We start from the raw sequence: 16,379 nt of genomic DNA, 5'->3' as shown, positions 1-16,379 counted from the left end.
TATCAAATGCTATCTAAGTCCACAGAAATGCTATCTAAGGGGGGGTGGGGTAAGTGCTATGGGCCATGATGGAGTCTGAAAAGGTGGGTTTTCAGACTACGGCGGAAGATTGGGAGTGATGCTGCAGTTCTGACCTGAGATCAGATTCATTCATACGAGGTTTCCACTGGGACAACACACTGGTTCTGATTAAACCATTCTGACCTGAGATCAGATTCATGCCAGGTTTCCACTGGGACAACACACTGGTTTCTGATTATAACCCATTCTGACCTGAGATCAGATTCTATACGAGGTTTCCACTGGACACACACACACACACACACACACACACACACACTGGTTCTGATTAACCCATTCTGACCTGAGATCAGATTCTAAAAAATGTCAGTCGTTCTTCGATTAAAAATAAATAAATAGCAGACCTACAAGCTCATAGCGCGCCACTCGGTGGCGCGCTATGAGCTTGTAGATCTGCTATTTTTCAATAGCTATATAAAGTATAACATAATGCTTATAGTTAAAACACCAAAAAGGGGTTCTGTAGAATCGTTTGAAAAGAAAGAAGACCTCAGGAGGCGTTGTATATTTACTCAGCAAGAATCTTTATTAGTTGCTAATAAGGAGTCACATTTGAGTTCAAAAAAAGTAAACGGAGTTGGACAGCTTATAATACTTCCATGAGATGACGGTGTGTGTGTGTGTGTGTGTGTGTGTGTGTGTGTGTGTGTGTGTGTGTGTGTGTGTGTGTGTGTGTGTGTGTGTGTGTGTGTGTGTGTGTGTGTGTGTGTGTGTGTGTGTGTGTGTGTGTGCGTGCCATTAGTCCTACATACTGGCATCACTCTATGGTCAGTTGAGTTATAACAATGTGCATATAGGATGTCACAGACAGTGTTCCATTGACACTATGGCCCTGCAGCGCGTGGTGGTGTTTCTCCAGACACAAGTCACACGTCCCGAATACCAACGCACACATACCATACCATACCATACCATCTTTATTTCTATAGCACATTTAAATAACAACAAGTTGTACCAAAGTGCTTTACAATAAAATAATAAAAATCACAACTTCATTTAAAAACAAACAACATACAGTACACAGTGTCACTTTCAACATCAGAAGCTCATACTATGCTTGGAAAAGCCAAAGAATAAAAATATGTCTTGAGGCGTGATTTAAACACCTGAAGAGTGGGGGGCTTGTCTTATGTGCAGAGGCAGCTCATTCCAGAGCTTGGGAGCTGCCACTGCAAAAGCCCGGTTCCCTCTGAGCTTCAGCCTTGATTTAGGCACCACCAGGAGAAGCTGGTCAGACGACCTGAGGGTCCTTGTGGGAGCATACGGGAGCATAAAGTATACTGCATATATACGTATGCAACAATATATTAGCATCAAGTACAGGCATAATAATAATAATAATAATATCCTATAGTTCCCGCCCAGAATGGGTATATAGACCATTCTACAAATATCTTCTAAATCCCCACAGTTTTCTGTAAGTAAGTAAGTAAAGTAAATTTTTATTTATAAAGCACCTTTCTTAACAATGTTACAAAGTGCTGTACAGTGACACAATAAAAATCATCATAATTAAAACAGGACAGTACAACAACAAGCAAATAAGAACAACATAATCAAGTCAAATAAAATCAGAGAAATGTTCCCGAAATAAAAACGTTTTCAGCAAACTTTTAAAAATATTTACAGACTCAGCATTTTTAAAAGTGCAAGGCAGGGCGTTCCATAGAGTAGGTGCAACTACTGCAAAGGCACGGTCACCCATTTTCTTTCTGTAAAAAGTAAAAACCCTTTATGTTTCCTTCAAGGACTTGAAAAAAATTCTGTATTTAGCTGCCGAGCCCCGTCTGAAAACATGTCGTTCCAGGGAACCCCCCCCCCCCCCAGAAGTAAAGATTTGATTTAACCCATTCTGACCTGAGATCAGATTCATACGAGGTTTCCACTGGACACACACTGGTCTGATTAATCCATTCTGACCTGAGATCAGATTCTAGAAAAATGTCAGTCGTTCTTCGATTTTTCAAAAATAGCAGACCTACAAGCTCGTATCGCGCCACTTGGTGGCGCGCTATGAGCTTGTAGATCTGCTATTTTTCAATAGCTAAAGCATAACATGATGCCAACACCAAAATGGGTGCCCGGTCAGAATGGGTTAAAAAAACGTTTTCTCTGAAAGAATATATATTCAAAGATTTGCACCACATTTTCAAAGACTTTTCAAAAATAGCAGATCTACAAGCTCGTACGAGCTTGTAGATCTGCTATTTTTCAACAGCTGAAGTATAACATAATGCTTAAAACAATCAAAAAGGGGTTACTGTCCAGAATGAGCTATACTGTATAATATTTCACTGATATTATGTCCATAAAGGAAACCGTTACACATGAATGGCCACTAGGGGGCACTGCCAGCATGTCCTTGAGGGAGTTCCAGGGGGTCCCCAGATAAATGATAGTTTGGAACCAAAATGGACCCTAATGGGTCTGTGACTCTGATTTGTACTGAGGATACGTCCCAGGTGCATCCATGCCATGTTCTTTGTCATAATGTACACTCTCAGAATTTACATAGATTTTACGATACAAATTAAGGGGTCCCAGAGATAAGAATGCCATTAACCCATTCTGGGCGGGCACCCCTTTTGGTGTTAGCATTAGGTTATGCTTTAGCTATTGAAAAATAGCAGATCTACAAGCTCGTAGCGCGCCTGTAGGTCTGCTATTTTTTTGAAAAATCAAAGCATGACTGACATGGAAACATAACCTTTTCAGAAAACTGTCAGGATGTAGAAGAACATTTTTGGAATCTGATCTCAGGTCAGAATGGGTTAACAGAACTGGACTCAGGGCATAGCTGTGGAATCTGATCTCAGGTCAGAATGGGTTAACAGAACTGGACTCAGGGCATAGCTGTGGAATCTGATCTCAGGTCAGAACGGGTTAACAGAACTGGACTCAGGGCATAGCTGTGGAATCTGATCTCAGGTCAGAATGGGTTAACAGAACTGGACTCAGGGCATAGCTGTGGAATCTGATCTCAGGTCAGAATGGGTTAACAGAACTGGACTCAGGGCATAGCTGTGGAATCTGATCTCAGGTCAGAATGGGTTAACAGAACTGGACTCAGGGCATAGCTGTGGAATCTGATCTCAGGTCAGAATGGGTTAACAGAACTGGACTCAGGGCATAGCTGTGGAATCTGATCTCAGGTCAGAATGGGTTAACAGAACTGGACTCAGGGCATAGCTGTGGCGTCCATTGTTGTGGTTCCACCCATCCCAAGCCCATGGATCCCCCCCCCCCATATAGAGATTTCCCAAACTATTCATATATATTATTTTAAGCCGATATTTTAATCTCACAGACCTCACACTGTTCAGATCTCACAGACCTCACACTGTTCAGATCTCACAGACCTCACACTGTTCAGATCTCACAGACCTCACACTGTTCAGATCTCACAGACCTCACACTGTTCAGATCTCACAGACCTCACACTGTTCAGATCTCACAGACCTCACACTGTTCAGATCTCACAGACCTCACACTGTTCAGATCTCACAGACCTCACACTGTTCAGATCTCACAGACCTCACACTGTTCAGATCTCACAGACCTCACACTGTTCAGATCTCACAGACCTCACACTGTTCAGATCTCACAGACCTCACACTGTTCAGATCTCACAGACCTCACACTGTTCAGATCTCACAGACCTCACACTGTTCAGATCTCACAGACCTCACACTGTTCAGATCTCACAGACCTCACACTGTTCAGATCTCACAGACCTCACACTGTTCAGATCTCACAGACCTCACACTGTTCAGATCTCACAGACCTCACACTGTTCAGATCTCACAGACCTCACACTGTTCAGATCTCACAGACCTCACTGTTCCTTGCCGTGTGGTCTATGTGTGGTGGTGGTGGAGCCCAGTGGACAGACCAGAGGACAAACCAGAGGACAGTCCACTGGTCTGTCCTCTGGTCTGTGCATCCTCTGCGGTGTGTCCCTCTGCGGTGTGTCCCTCTGCGGTGTGTCCCTCTGCGGTGTGTCCCTCTGCGGTGTGTCCCTCTGCATGGACTAAAGGCTGAGTGATCCTCTCTCTCTCTTTGAACGGACAGTATCATGTGTTGTCCAGGCTATCAGAATGCTGATCACATGACCTGTCTGTCTGTCTGTCTGTCTGTCTGTCTGTCTGTCTGTCTGTCTGTCTGTCTAGACATGGAGAAGACATGATCGTGACTCCATTTGCACAGGTCAGTGTTATATTGTTACAGTGGCCAGTGTTACCGTTACATTGTTACAGAGTGTTGGACTGCTGCTGTTTTTACATTTATGTCTAATAAACTGTTCAATCAATCAATTGCTTATTCTGTAGGTTAATATTACTATGACAATTATGTATTGATTATACTGTAGGTTCTTGTATGATCAGTAGTATTTCTACTGAGGTTCTTGTATGATAATAAGTACAGTCTGTCTACTGTAGGTTCTTGTATGATCCTAAGTACAGTCTGTCTAATGTAGGTTCTTGTATGATCCTAAGTACAGTCTGTCTACTGTAGGTTCTTGTATGATAATAAGTACAGTCTGTCTACTGTAGGTTCTTGCCAGTCTACGGACAGTGAGAAGTAACGTGGCTGCGTTGACTCATCTACAAGATCGCGTCGGCAACAAGTAAGTGTCACGATGTGCAGAGAGTTATGACCCAAACGATGTGCAGAGAGTTATGACCCAAACGATGTGCAGAGAGTTATGACCCAAACGATGTGCAGAGAGTTATGACCCAAACGATGTGCAGAGAGTTATGACCCAAACGATGTGCAGAGAGTTAGGACCCAAACGATGTGCAGAGAGTTAGGACCCAAACGATGTGCAGAGGGTTAGGACCCAAACGATGTGCAGAGAGTTATGACCCAAACGATGTGCAGAGAGTTAGGACCCAAACGATGTGCAGAGAGTTAGGACCCAAACGATGTGCAGAGAGTTATGACCCAAACGATGTGCAGAGAGTTATGACCCAAACGATGTGCAGAGAGTTATGACCCAAACGATGTGCAGAGAGTTAGGACCCAAACGATGTGCAGAGAGTTATGACCCAAACGATGTGCAGAGAGTTATGACCCAAACGATGTGCAGAGGGTTATGACCCAAACGATGTGCAGAGGGTTATGACCCAAACGATGTGCAGAGAGTTAGGACCCAAACGATGTGCAGAGGGTTAGGACCCAAACGATGTGCAGAGGGTTATGACCCAAACGATGTGCAGAGAGTTATGACCCAAACAATGTGCAGAGGGTTATGACCCAAACGATGTGCAGAGGGTTATGACCCAAACGATGTGCAGAGAGTTATGACCCAAACGATGTGCAGAGAGTTATGACCCAAACGATGTGCAGAGAGTTATGACCACAAGAGAACACAAGGAGGAACACTGGGGGCTGTATTTTGCGTGTCTTAAGTACCAGGTCTTATTCCCTAACTAAAACTAAAACTAAAGACCTGGAGGCGTGATCAATGCTCTTTGGCTATTCTGAGTGGCCAAAGAGCATTGACCACGCCTCCAGGTCTTTAGTTTACTCAAGTTAGGGAATAAGACCTGGTACTTAAGACACGCAAAATACAGCCCTGGGAGTCAAAGAAGTACTAGGAGCACAACACTATAGTGACATACAAACAATGATCTGACAAAGAACTGAAAAAACAGGAGAGTTTAAATACACAGGGCACAGGTGAACAAAACTAAAAAAAATCAAGACCGGGATTGGCTCAGTGACTAACAGGACACAGGTGGAGCAAACTAATGATCACAGGTGAGACAAAGACAGGTAACGGTAACCACAAAGGAAACCAGGACACAAAATACTACAACATAAAGGACACAACAGAACAGTAAAACACTAACCCTAACTATAGGAACAAGGAACACTAGAAAACACAGCGGAAAACGTCACAGATCGTGACAGTAAGAGGATCAAAGATGATGGGTCCATGTATCTAAATTACATCTTCGTTATAGTTTCATCGTAAGCATCAGTGGTGTGCACAGATAGACACTAGGTGGTGTGCTAGTGCAACTGCCCTCTGGAGTTTTTTTCTACAGTGTACACTGTACAGTAATTGTGGACCAAATATATATATATATATATATAAATATGTATCAGAGTGACTCAGAGTGGCCTCGAACATCTAATATCTCCCCCGAGTCACAGGGACATCCCTTTTGCTGAGTGGTTGTTGAGATGTTGGCTTTTCCACGTGGGAGAGCCCGGGTTCGATTCCTATAGGTGTTACTTATGTATTGGTTTAAGTGCCTGCTTGTCTGTCTGTCTGTCTGTCTGTCTGTCTGCCTGTCTGTCTGTCTGCCTGTCTGTCTGTCTGTCTGTCTGTCTGTCTGTCTGTCTGTCTGTCTGTCTGTCTGTCTGCCTGTCTGCCTGTCTGTCTGTCTGTCTGTCTGTCTGTCTGTCTGTCTGTCTGTCTAACGGTTGTGTCTCTCCAGGCGTCCTCCCAGCAGTAACCAGCCATCTATGTGTAAATCATGTACATCAGGTCAGTGTCAATAGTTTCACTCAGACAACCTGATATCACCTGAATTTAAATATACTAGTTTAATTCAGACAACTTCACTATGACACTGAATTTAAATATATTAGTTTAATTCAGACCATCACACTGAATTTAAATATATTAGTTTAATTCAGACAACCTGATATCACCTGAATTTAAATATATTAGTTTAATTCAGACAACCTGATATCACCTGAATTTAATTACACTAGTTTAATTCAGACCACCTGATATCACCTGAATTTAAATATACTAGTTTAATTCAGACAACCTGATATCACCTGAATTTAAATATACTAGTTTAATTCAGACAACCTGATATCACCTGAATTTAAATATATTAGTTTAATTCAGACAACTTCACTATGACACTGAATTTAAATACATTAGTTTAATTCAGACCATCACACTGAATTTAAATATATCGGTTTAATTCAGACCACCTCACCATCACACTGAATTTAAATATACTAGTTTAATTCAGACAACTTCACTATGACACTGAATTTATATAGTTTAATTCAGACCATCACACTGAATTTAAATACATTAGTTTAATTCAGACCATCACACTGAATTTAATTATATCAGTTTAATTCAGACCATCACACCATCACACTGAATTTAAATACATTAGTTTAATTCAGACCATCACACTGAATTTAATTATATCAGTTTAATTCAGACCATCACACCATCACACTGAATTTAAATACATTAGTTTAATTCAGACCATCACACTGAATTTAATTATATCAGTTTAATTCAGACCATCACACTGAATTTAAATACATTAGTTTAATTCAGACCACCTCACCATCACACTGAATTTAAATATATTAGTTTAATTCAGACCACCTCACCATCACACTGAATTTAAATATATTAGTTTAATTCAGACCACCTCACCATCACACTGAATTTAAATATATTAGTTTAATTCAGACCACCTCACCATCACACTGAATTTAAATATATTAGTTTAATTCAGACCACCTCACCATCACACTGAATTTAAATATATTAGTTTAATTCAGACCACCTCACCATCACACTGAATTTAAATATATTAGTTTAATTCAGACCACCTCACCATCACACTGAATTTAAATATATTAGTTTAATTCAGACCATCACACTGAATTTAAATACATTAGTTTAATTCAGACCACCTCACCATCACACTGAATTTAAATATATTAGTTTAATTCAGACCATCACACTGAATTTAAATACATTAGTTTAATTCAGACCACTTCACCATCACACTGAATTTAAATATATTAGTTTAATTCAGACCATCACACTGAATTTAAATACATTAGTTTAATTCAGACCACCTCACCATCACACTGAATTTAAATATATTAGTTTAATTCAGACCACCTCACCATCACACTGAATTTAAATATATTAGTTTAATTCAGACCATCACACTGAATTTAAATATACTAGTTTAATTCAGACCACCTCACCATCACACTGAATTTAAATATATTAGTTTAATTCAGACCATCACACTGAATTTAAATACATTAGTTTAATTCAGACCATCACACTGAATTTAAATATATTAGTTTAATTCAGACCATCTCACTGAATTTAAATATATTAGTTTAATTCAGACCACCTCACCATCACACTGAATTTAAATGCATTATGGACAAAATGGTTCCATTTGTACACTCTCAGAGTTAAATTAACATTTATTTTACAACATAAATTGGGGGTCCCAGAGATATAAGTGCCATTAAATGGGGGTCCGTAGAGACTAATGCAAACTGGGGGTTGAGAATCACTGCTAGAACCATAATAAATATCTTCTCTCATGGGGGTCCCGTGGGCCTAATCAGTGTTAACCCATTCTGACCTGAGATCAGATTCATACCAGGTTTCCACTGGGACACACACTGGTCTGATTAACCCATTCTGACCTGAGATCAGATTCATACGAGGTTTCCACTGGACACACACACTGGTCTGATTAACCCATTCTGACCTGAGATCAGATTAATACCAGGTTTCCACTGGACACACACACTGGTCTGATGAACCCATTCTGACCTGAGATCAGATTCTAAAAATGTCAGTCGTTCTTCGATTTCTCAAAAATAAATAGCAGACCTAAAAGCTCATAGCGCGCCACTCGGTGGCGCGCTATGAGCTTGTAGATCTGCTTTTTTTTCAATAGCTAACACCACAATAGCTAACACCAAAATGGGTTCCCGTTCAGAATGGGTTCATGTGGGGGTCTTTGACATTTGGGGGAAACCTCTGACGCGTGTGACCCTTGACCCCTCAGAGGAGCCCTACCAGAAGATGGCGGTAGAGACCCTGGAGGAGCTGGACTGGTGTCTGGACCAGCTGGAGACCCTCCAGACCAGGAACTCTGTCAGCGAGATGGCCTCCAATAAGGTGAGAGCAGACACGGTTCCACACGGTCACACAATCCTGTGATACACACCCCTCAGACACGGTTCCACACGGTCACACAATCCTGTGATACACACCCCTCTGACACGGTTCCACACGGTCACACAATCCTGTGATACACACCCCTCTGACACGGTTCCACACGGTCACACAATCCTGTGATACACACCCCTCTGACACGGTTCCACACGGTCACACAATCCTGTGATACACCCCTCTGATGGCAGACACCATTCCACACGGTCACACAATCCTGTGATACACACCCCTCTGACACGGTTCCACACGGTCACACAATCCTGTGATACACCCTCTGATGGCAGACACCATTCCACACGGTCACACAATCCTGTGATACACCGTCTGGTATCTGTGCTACAACAGTGGTTTTCAATCTTTTTTTCACGTCAAGGTTCTATTATTTATTCTGCATTTTTAATGCACTGCATGTATCGTGTATAACAATGTATAAAACAATTAATCCCTTCTGGTACATTTTAATTAATTAATTTAATTAATACCTCACAGATTACGCCAATGATTCAACATCAGCGTTTGTATCTTCGTCTGTATATAGGCCTAGAGTACTAGAGTGTGTGTGTGTGTGTGTGTGTGTGTGTGTGTGTGTGTGTGTGTGTGTGTGTGTGTGTGTGTGTGTGTGTGTGTGTGTGTGTGTGTGTGTGTGTGTGTGTGTGTGTGTGTGTGTGTGCAGTTTAAGAGGATGCTGAACAGAGAGCTCACACATCTGTCGGAAACCAGTCGCTCAGGAAACCAAGTGTCTGAATACATCTCCAACACCTTCCTAGGTGAGCGCACACACACACACACACATGCACGCACGCACTCACGCACACTGGACCTCGTGCATGAATATTCAGTGACTGATATTGATACTTCCACGTGCGAGATACAGCGATATCGCAATGTATTGACTATTGACTGGTGGACCTGGAAACCCCGTTGACCTCAGGATACATCACTGATGATTTTCAGACTCCATCATGACCCATAGCACTTACCCCACCCCCTTAGATAGCATTTCTGTAGACACAGGCCTGGTATGGTACCATACCCGACCGTATGGTACCATACCAGGCCTGGTACGGTACCATACCGGTATGGTACCAGGCCTGGTATGGTACACATTCACATTCGCTCTGCCCCCTCCATTGGTGTTTTTAAGTCTCACCTTAAGACTCATCTTTTCTCCCTGGCTTTTAATCCCTCCTGAGTCCATTTTATGCTTTCATGCTTAACATTTTTGTCATTTTTATTATTGTGTTTCTCGTTTATATTCTGTGTTCTCCTGCCTGTTCTCTGTTCTGCCACTGATGTACAGCACTTTGGTCAACCTTGGTTGTTTTAAAACGTGCTCTATAAATAAAGTTTGATTTGATTTGATTTGATGGTACCATACCGTATGGTACCAGGCCTGGTATGGTACCCAGTGTTTCCTGCAGGAAAAAGCTTTGGCATGGTGCTGGGCGTGGGGGGGGGGAGCTTATGGCGCGCGGCCTTGGGCCGTGCGTCGAAAATTTTGATTAATTAATTAATAGGATTAATAAATTAAGATTAATTCGTATTATTGCTCTTGTATTGCGATTGGAGACACTGGGGGGACACTGGGGGACACTGGGCAGGCACTGGGGAGGCACTGGGAAGGCACGGGGAGACACTGGTCAGGCACTGGGAGACACTGGGGAGGCACTGGGGGGACACTGGGGAGGCACTGAGGAGACACTGGGGAGGCACTGGGGAGGCACTGGGGAGGCACTCAGGGGCACACTGGGGATGCACTCAGGGGAACACTGGGGAGACACTGAGGGGACACTGGGGAGGCACTGAGGAGACACTGGGGAGGCACTGAGGGGACACTGGGGAGGCACTGGGGAGACACTGGGGAGGCACTGGGGAGACACTGGGGAGGCACTGGGGAGACACTGGGGAGGCACTCAGGGGGACACTGGGGAGGTACTGGACATTTCATATCACACACACCATGATTCACTAACCCCCTTAAAAAAAAAAAAAAAAAAAAAAGTTTTTTTTTTATATGATAGCTTGGCATGGCGCAAATAATTCCAGGCATGGCGCAGCGCCATGCCAAGAACATTGTGCAGGAAACCCTGGTACCATACGGTATGGTACCATACCGGTCAATAAAGGAATGCTGAACAGCTTGTGGGTTAACCCATTCTGGCCTGGCACCCATTTTGGTGTTAGCATCATGTTATGCTTTACCTATTGAAAAATAGCAGATCTACAAGCTCATAGCGCGCCACCGAGTGGCGCGCTACGAGCTTGTAGGTCTGCTATTTTTGAAAAATCGAAGAACGACTGACATTTTTAGAATCTGATCTCAGGTCAGAATGGGGTTAATCAGACCAGTGTGTGTCCAGTGGAAACCTCGTATGAATCTGATCTCAGGTCAGAATGGGTTAATACATATAGGCCTAGACAAGGAGGTTACATTTTATTTTTTATTTTTTTTATTTAACCTTTATTTAACCAGTAAAATCACTTTGACACTGCGTCTCTTTTACGAGTGGGAACTGAAGGCCAAGAGGCAGAAATAAAAATTACACTTCAATACCACATCGTCAATGTTACATTTTGAACCAAGCAAATAAAACATCCATAATACACCTTAGAGTACCTATATGCATAAATACAACAAGTCACCTGTCCTACTTTTTTTCTTTTTAGTAGCAGGGAAAAATACACCATAAATACACAATATACACAATATACAAAATCTCCACGATCTGAGCCGATATAATAGATGTATAGGCATGAACATACTGTAGGCTAGCACATATCCAAACATGTGCAGGTGTTGGATTGTACATCAAAGATGATCCTTTTGAAAGTTCTCAAGGGAACTTTCAAAGCCAATGTTACGCCAGGGCTCCACTGGGCGCGTCTGCGTCGCGTCAGCGTCACCAATCAATGAAGGGTGGCTCCACTGCCCGCGTTGCGCGTGCGTGCCGCGTGCGTGCGTCACCATTAAAATTGAACCGGTTTGTTTTTTGACGCACGCGACGGAGACACGCCAAAACGCGCCCAGTGGAGCCCTGGCGTTAGTCTTGACTGTAGATCATTCCACGACCAATAAGGGCCAAAGAAGGCCAGACATTATTTTACCCCCCCTCAGATTTGAATGCTGGTACTACACACTACACACTACACACTACACACTACACACCGCAGCCAAGCATTTGACCTGAGGTTTAGGCCGTTTTGGACCAAAATGGGAGGCTATTGTGCAGTCAAAGTTACCAATACTGTAAGCTAGTTAACTCAGCATTGTTTTATTGATCGGTCAGGCCGGTATGGTATGGCCTCAGGCCTATACCATTGCGTGGCACATCTATGCACAGAATATCTATGTTCACAGTGAAAGGGGGTGTTGTTGAGAAGAAGTGCATAATGTCCTTTGGGAAACCAATTTACAATTTAGGCATTTAGCAGACGCTCTTAATCCAGAGCGACTTACATTAAGCAAGAACAAAAGCATGGGAATACATCACATAAAAACATTCATCATGAAACATGCGTAGCTAAGAAAGTAACAGTGGAATATCTATATAATGAAACTATACATATAAGCTATACATCTATACTACTATGCTATACATATGTACTATGACGTGCTATGACAATAGCACATACAATGCACTTATGCTGTCTACATAACATGCTATAAGTCTGTATCAAATGCTATCTAAGTCTACAGAATTGCTATCTAAGGGGGTGGGGTAAGTGCTATGGGCCATGATGGAGTCTGAAAAGGTGGGTTTTCAGACTACGGCGGAAGATTGGGAGTGATGCTGCAGTTCTGACTGCAATGGGAAGTGCATTCCACAGTTTTGGAGCCAGAAGGGAGAAGAGTTTGGGACGTGTGGAGTGTTGTCCCGGCGTTTTTAGTGAGGGTACTCACTGAGGAAACCCAGCCATTAACATTATCGAGGGACCTAATATTGCCACGGTTATCGCATCATGAGGTTCCCATATCGTCCCACGTCCCCCTCCTGTGTATGTGTTGTAATAAAGTTTGAATTTAATTGAACTGTGTGTGCGTGCGTGAAATGAATGAATAAATAATTGAAAATAATTGAACTGTGCGTTCCACAGAGAAGCAGCATGAGGTGGAGATCCTTTCTCCTCCTCCCAGCAGACTCCAGGAGAAGAGGAAGGCCTCCCTGTTGTCTCAGATCAGCGGAGAGGACGTCCAGGAGAAGAGGAAGGCCTCCCTGTTGTCTCAGATCAGCGGAGAGGACGTCCAGGAGAAGAGGAAGGCCTCCCTGTTGTCTCAGATCAGCGGAGAGGACGTCCAGGAGAAGAGGAAGGCCTCCCTGTTGTCTCAGATCAGCGGAGAGGACGTCCAGGAGAAGAGGAAGGTGTCCCTGTTGTCTCAGATCAGCGGAGTGAGGAAGGTCTCTGTGTCTCCCAGCGTGGCTACGAGTGTTATACCACGCTACGGAGTTACCACCGTTATGGAGGACCTGCTGAGCAAGGTTACCACGCACTCACGCACGCACACTGTCTCCAGTGGGTTGTCTTTCTGTCCAGGAACTGGAGGACATTAACACATGGGGTGTGTCTAATGTCCAGTGTGTTGTCTTTCTGTCCAGGAACTGGAGGACATTAACACATGGGGTGTGTCTAATGTCCAGTGTGTTGTCTCTCTGTCCAGGAACTGGAGGACATTAATACATGGGGTGTGTCTAATGTCCAGTGTGTTGTCTCTCTGTCCAGGAACTGGAGGACATTCATACGTGGGGTGTGTCTAATGTCCAGTGTGTTGTCTCTCTGTCCAGGAACTGGAGGACATTCATATGTGGGGTGTGTCTAATGTCCAGTGTGTTGTCTCTCTGTCCAGGAACTGGAGGACATTCATACGTGGGGTGTGTCTAATGTCCAGTGTGTTGTCTCTCTGTCCAGGAACTGGAGGACATTAATACATGGGGTGTGTCTAATGTCCAGTGTGTTGTCTCTCTGTCCAGGAACTGGAGGACATTCATACGTGGGGTGCGGACATCTTCAAGATAGCGGAGTACTGTGGGAACAGACCTCTGACGGTGGTCATGTACTCCATCTTCCAGGTACCTGTTCTGTTCCACCAGCCTCACCTCAGACCAGTTCTACTGGTGGTCTCAGAATAGGGACGTGCTAGAGTTCTGAGTTCTCCTCAGAATAGGGATGCTAGAGTTCTGAGTTCTCCTCAGAATAGGGATGCTAGAGTTCTGAGTTCTCCTCAGAATAGGGATGCTAGAGTTCCCCTCAGAATAGGGATGCTAGAGTTCTCCTCAGAATAGGGATGCTAGAGTTCTCCTCAGAATATGGATGCTAGAGTTCTCCTCAGAATAGGGATGCTAGAGTTCCCCTCAGAATATGGATGCTAGAGTTCTCCTCAGAATAGGGATGCTAGAGTTCTCCTCAGAATATGGATGCTAGAGTTCTCCTCAGAATAGGGCTGCTAGAGTTCTGAGTTCTCCTCAGAATAGGGCTGCTAGAGTTCTGAGTTCTCCTCAGAATAGGGATGCTGGAGTTCTCCTCAGAATAGGAATGCTAGAGTTCTCCTCAGGATAGGGATGCTAGAGTTCTCCTCAGAATATGGATGCTAGAGTTCTCCTCAGAATAGGGATGCTAGAGTTCTCCTCAGAATATGGATGCTAGAGTTCTCCTCAGAATATGGATGCTAGAGTTCTCCTCAGAATAGGGATGCTAGAGTTCTCCTCAGAATAGGGATGCTAGAGTTCTCCTCAGAATATGGATGCTAGAGTTCTCCTCAGAATATGGATGCTAGAGTTCTCCTCAGAATATGGATGCTAGAGTTCTCCTCAGAATAGGGATGCTAGAGTTCTCCTCAGAATAGGGATGCTAGAGTTCTCCTCAGAATAGGGATGCTAGAGTTCTCCTCAGAATATGGATGCTAGAGTTCTCCTCAGAATATGGATGCTAGAGTTCTCCTCAGAATATGGATGCTAGAGTTCTCCTCAGAATAGGGATGCTAGAGTTCTCCTCAGAATAGGGATGCTAGAGTTCTCCTCAGAATATGGATGCTAGAGTTCTCCTCAGAATAGGGATGCTAGAGTTCCCCTCAGAATATGGATGCTAGAGTTCTCCTCAGAATAGGGATGCTAGAGTTCTCCTCAGAATATGGATGCTAGAGTTCTCCTCAGAATAGGGCTGCTAGAGTTCTGAGTTCTCCTCAGAATAGGGCTGCTAGAGTTCTCCTCAGAATAGGAATGCTAGAGTTCTCCTCAGGATAGGGATGCTAGAGTTCTCCTCAGAATATGGATGCTAGAGTTCTCCTCAGAATAGGGATGCTAGAGTTCTCCTCAGAATAGGGCTGCTAGAGTTCTCCTCTAAGAGGTAGAAATAAACAAAAAGTATCTGCTATCCCAGAAAGATTTGGAGGCCCTGCTGTAGTAACTCTGAGGACCTCCTGGGGGGTGCTGTAGTACCTCTGAGGACCTCCTAGGGGGTGCTGTTGTAACTCTGAAGACCTCCTAGGTCTGCGATATGGGTCTGCGATATGTAGCTCGGCACCGAGTGACGAGCTACATATCGCAGCCAAAATACAGATAATTATGGACATGAAAAAGGTTGAACACCACTGACATAGAAACATGGGTTTTTCAAAAAACTCTTAGGATTTTAGAATCCTAGAGTCCTATTGGCCTCATCTCTAAAGACTCTGAGAACATTGAATCCATGCTGACGTAATGATAATAATAAAGGTTTATTTGTAGAGCACCTTTCATGACATGAAATGCAGCTCAAAGTGCTTTACAGAGCGATAAAGAAAGAGAAGGAAAGCAAGGCATAAACATTAAAAAACAAGAGCAGTAATGCAATACAGTGAGGACATTAATAACAAAAAAAATTAAGATCAATTAAAAGCAAGAGTGTAGAAGTGGGTCTTGAGCTGTGCTTTAAAAATATCTACAGAGGCTGCCTGTCGAAGGTACAGTGGGAGTTTGTTAAACTACAGAGGCTGCCTGTCGAAGGTACAGTAGGAGTTTGTTCCACGCCGTCGGCCCCTAGAAGCAGAAAGCTGCTTCACCGTATATTTTAGTCACCGTTTTTAGGCAAAGCGAGCAGGCCAGCAGTGGAAGACCTTAGGGGGCGGTTTGGGACATATTTAGGCAGGCAGTCATGTAGGTAGGAAGGTGCGAGACCATTGAGAGCTTTATAAACAAGTAACCAGAAGCCAGAAGCCAGTGCAGTGAAGCTAAAACTGGAGTAATATGTTCTCTCATCTTAGTTCTAGTTAAAACTCTGGCTGCTGCATTTTGGACAAGTTGTAATCTGTCAGTTGTTTTCTTAGGCAGTCCTGAAA

The 16,379-nt window shown here is 43.4% G+C and overlaps 1 protein-coding gene across 2 annotated transcripts in view; it reads left to right on the top strand.

The window, feature by feature from the left end:
- Positions 1–16,379, top strand: part of LOC308320451 (3',5'-cyclic-AMP phosphodiesterase 4C-like) — a 121,696-nt gene that overhangs the window by 80,842 nt on the left and 24,475 nt on the right. For both annotated transcript variants that reach the window (XM_080770872.1, XM_080770871.1), the window contains 7 exons: positions 4,251–4,287; positions 4,635–4,708; positions 6,531–6,580; positions 8,901–9,013; positions 9,744–9,837; positions 13,166–13,548; positions 14,038–14,136. In XM_080770872.1, the coding sequence (XP_080626998.1) occupies positions 4,251–4,287; positions 4,635–4,708; positions 6,531–6,580; positions 8,901–9,013; positions 9,744–9,837; positions 13,166–13,548; positions 14,038–14,136 (850 nt within the window). The remainder of the gene's footprint in view (positions 1–4,250; positions 4,288–4,634; positions 4,709–6,530; positions 6,581–8,900; positions 9,014–9,743; positions 9,838–13,165; positions 13,549–14,037; positions 14,137–16,379) is intronic.

This window comes from Protomyctophum bolini (assembly GCF_963924005.1).
Source record: "Protomyctophum bolini genome assembly, chromosome: 8".
Classification (NCBI taxonomy): Eukaryota; Metazoa; Chordata; class Actinopteri; order Myctophiformes; family Myctophidae; genus Protomyctophum; species Protomyctophum bolini.
Note: the sequence above shows the minus strand (reverse complement) of the source record. Positions and strands in the feature narration are given on the sequence as shown.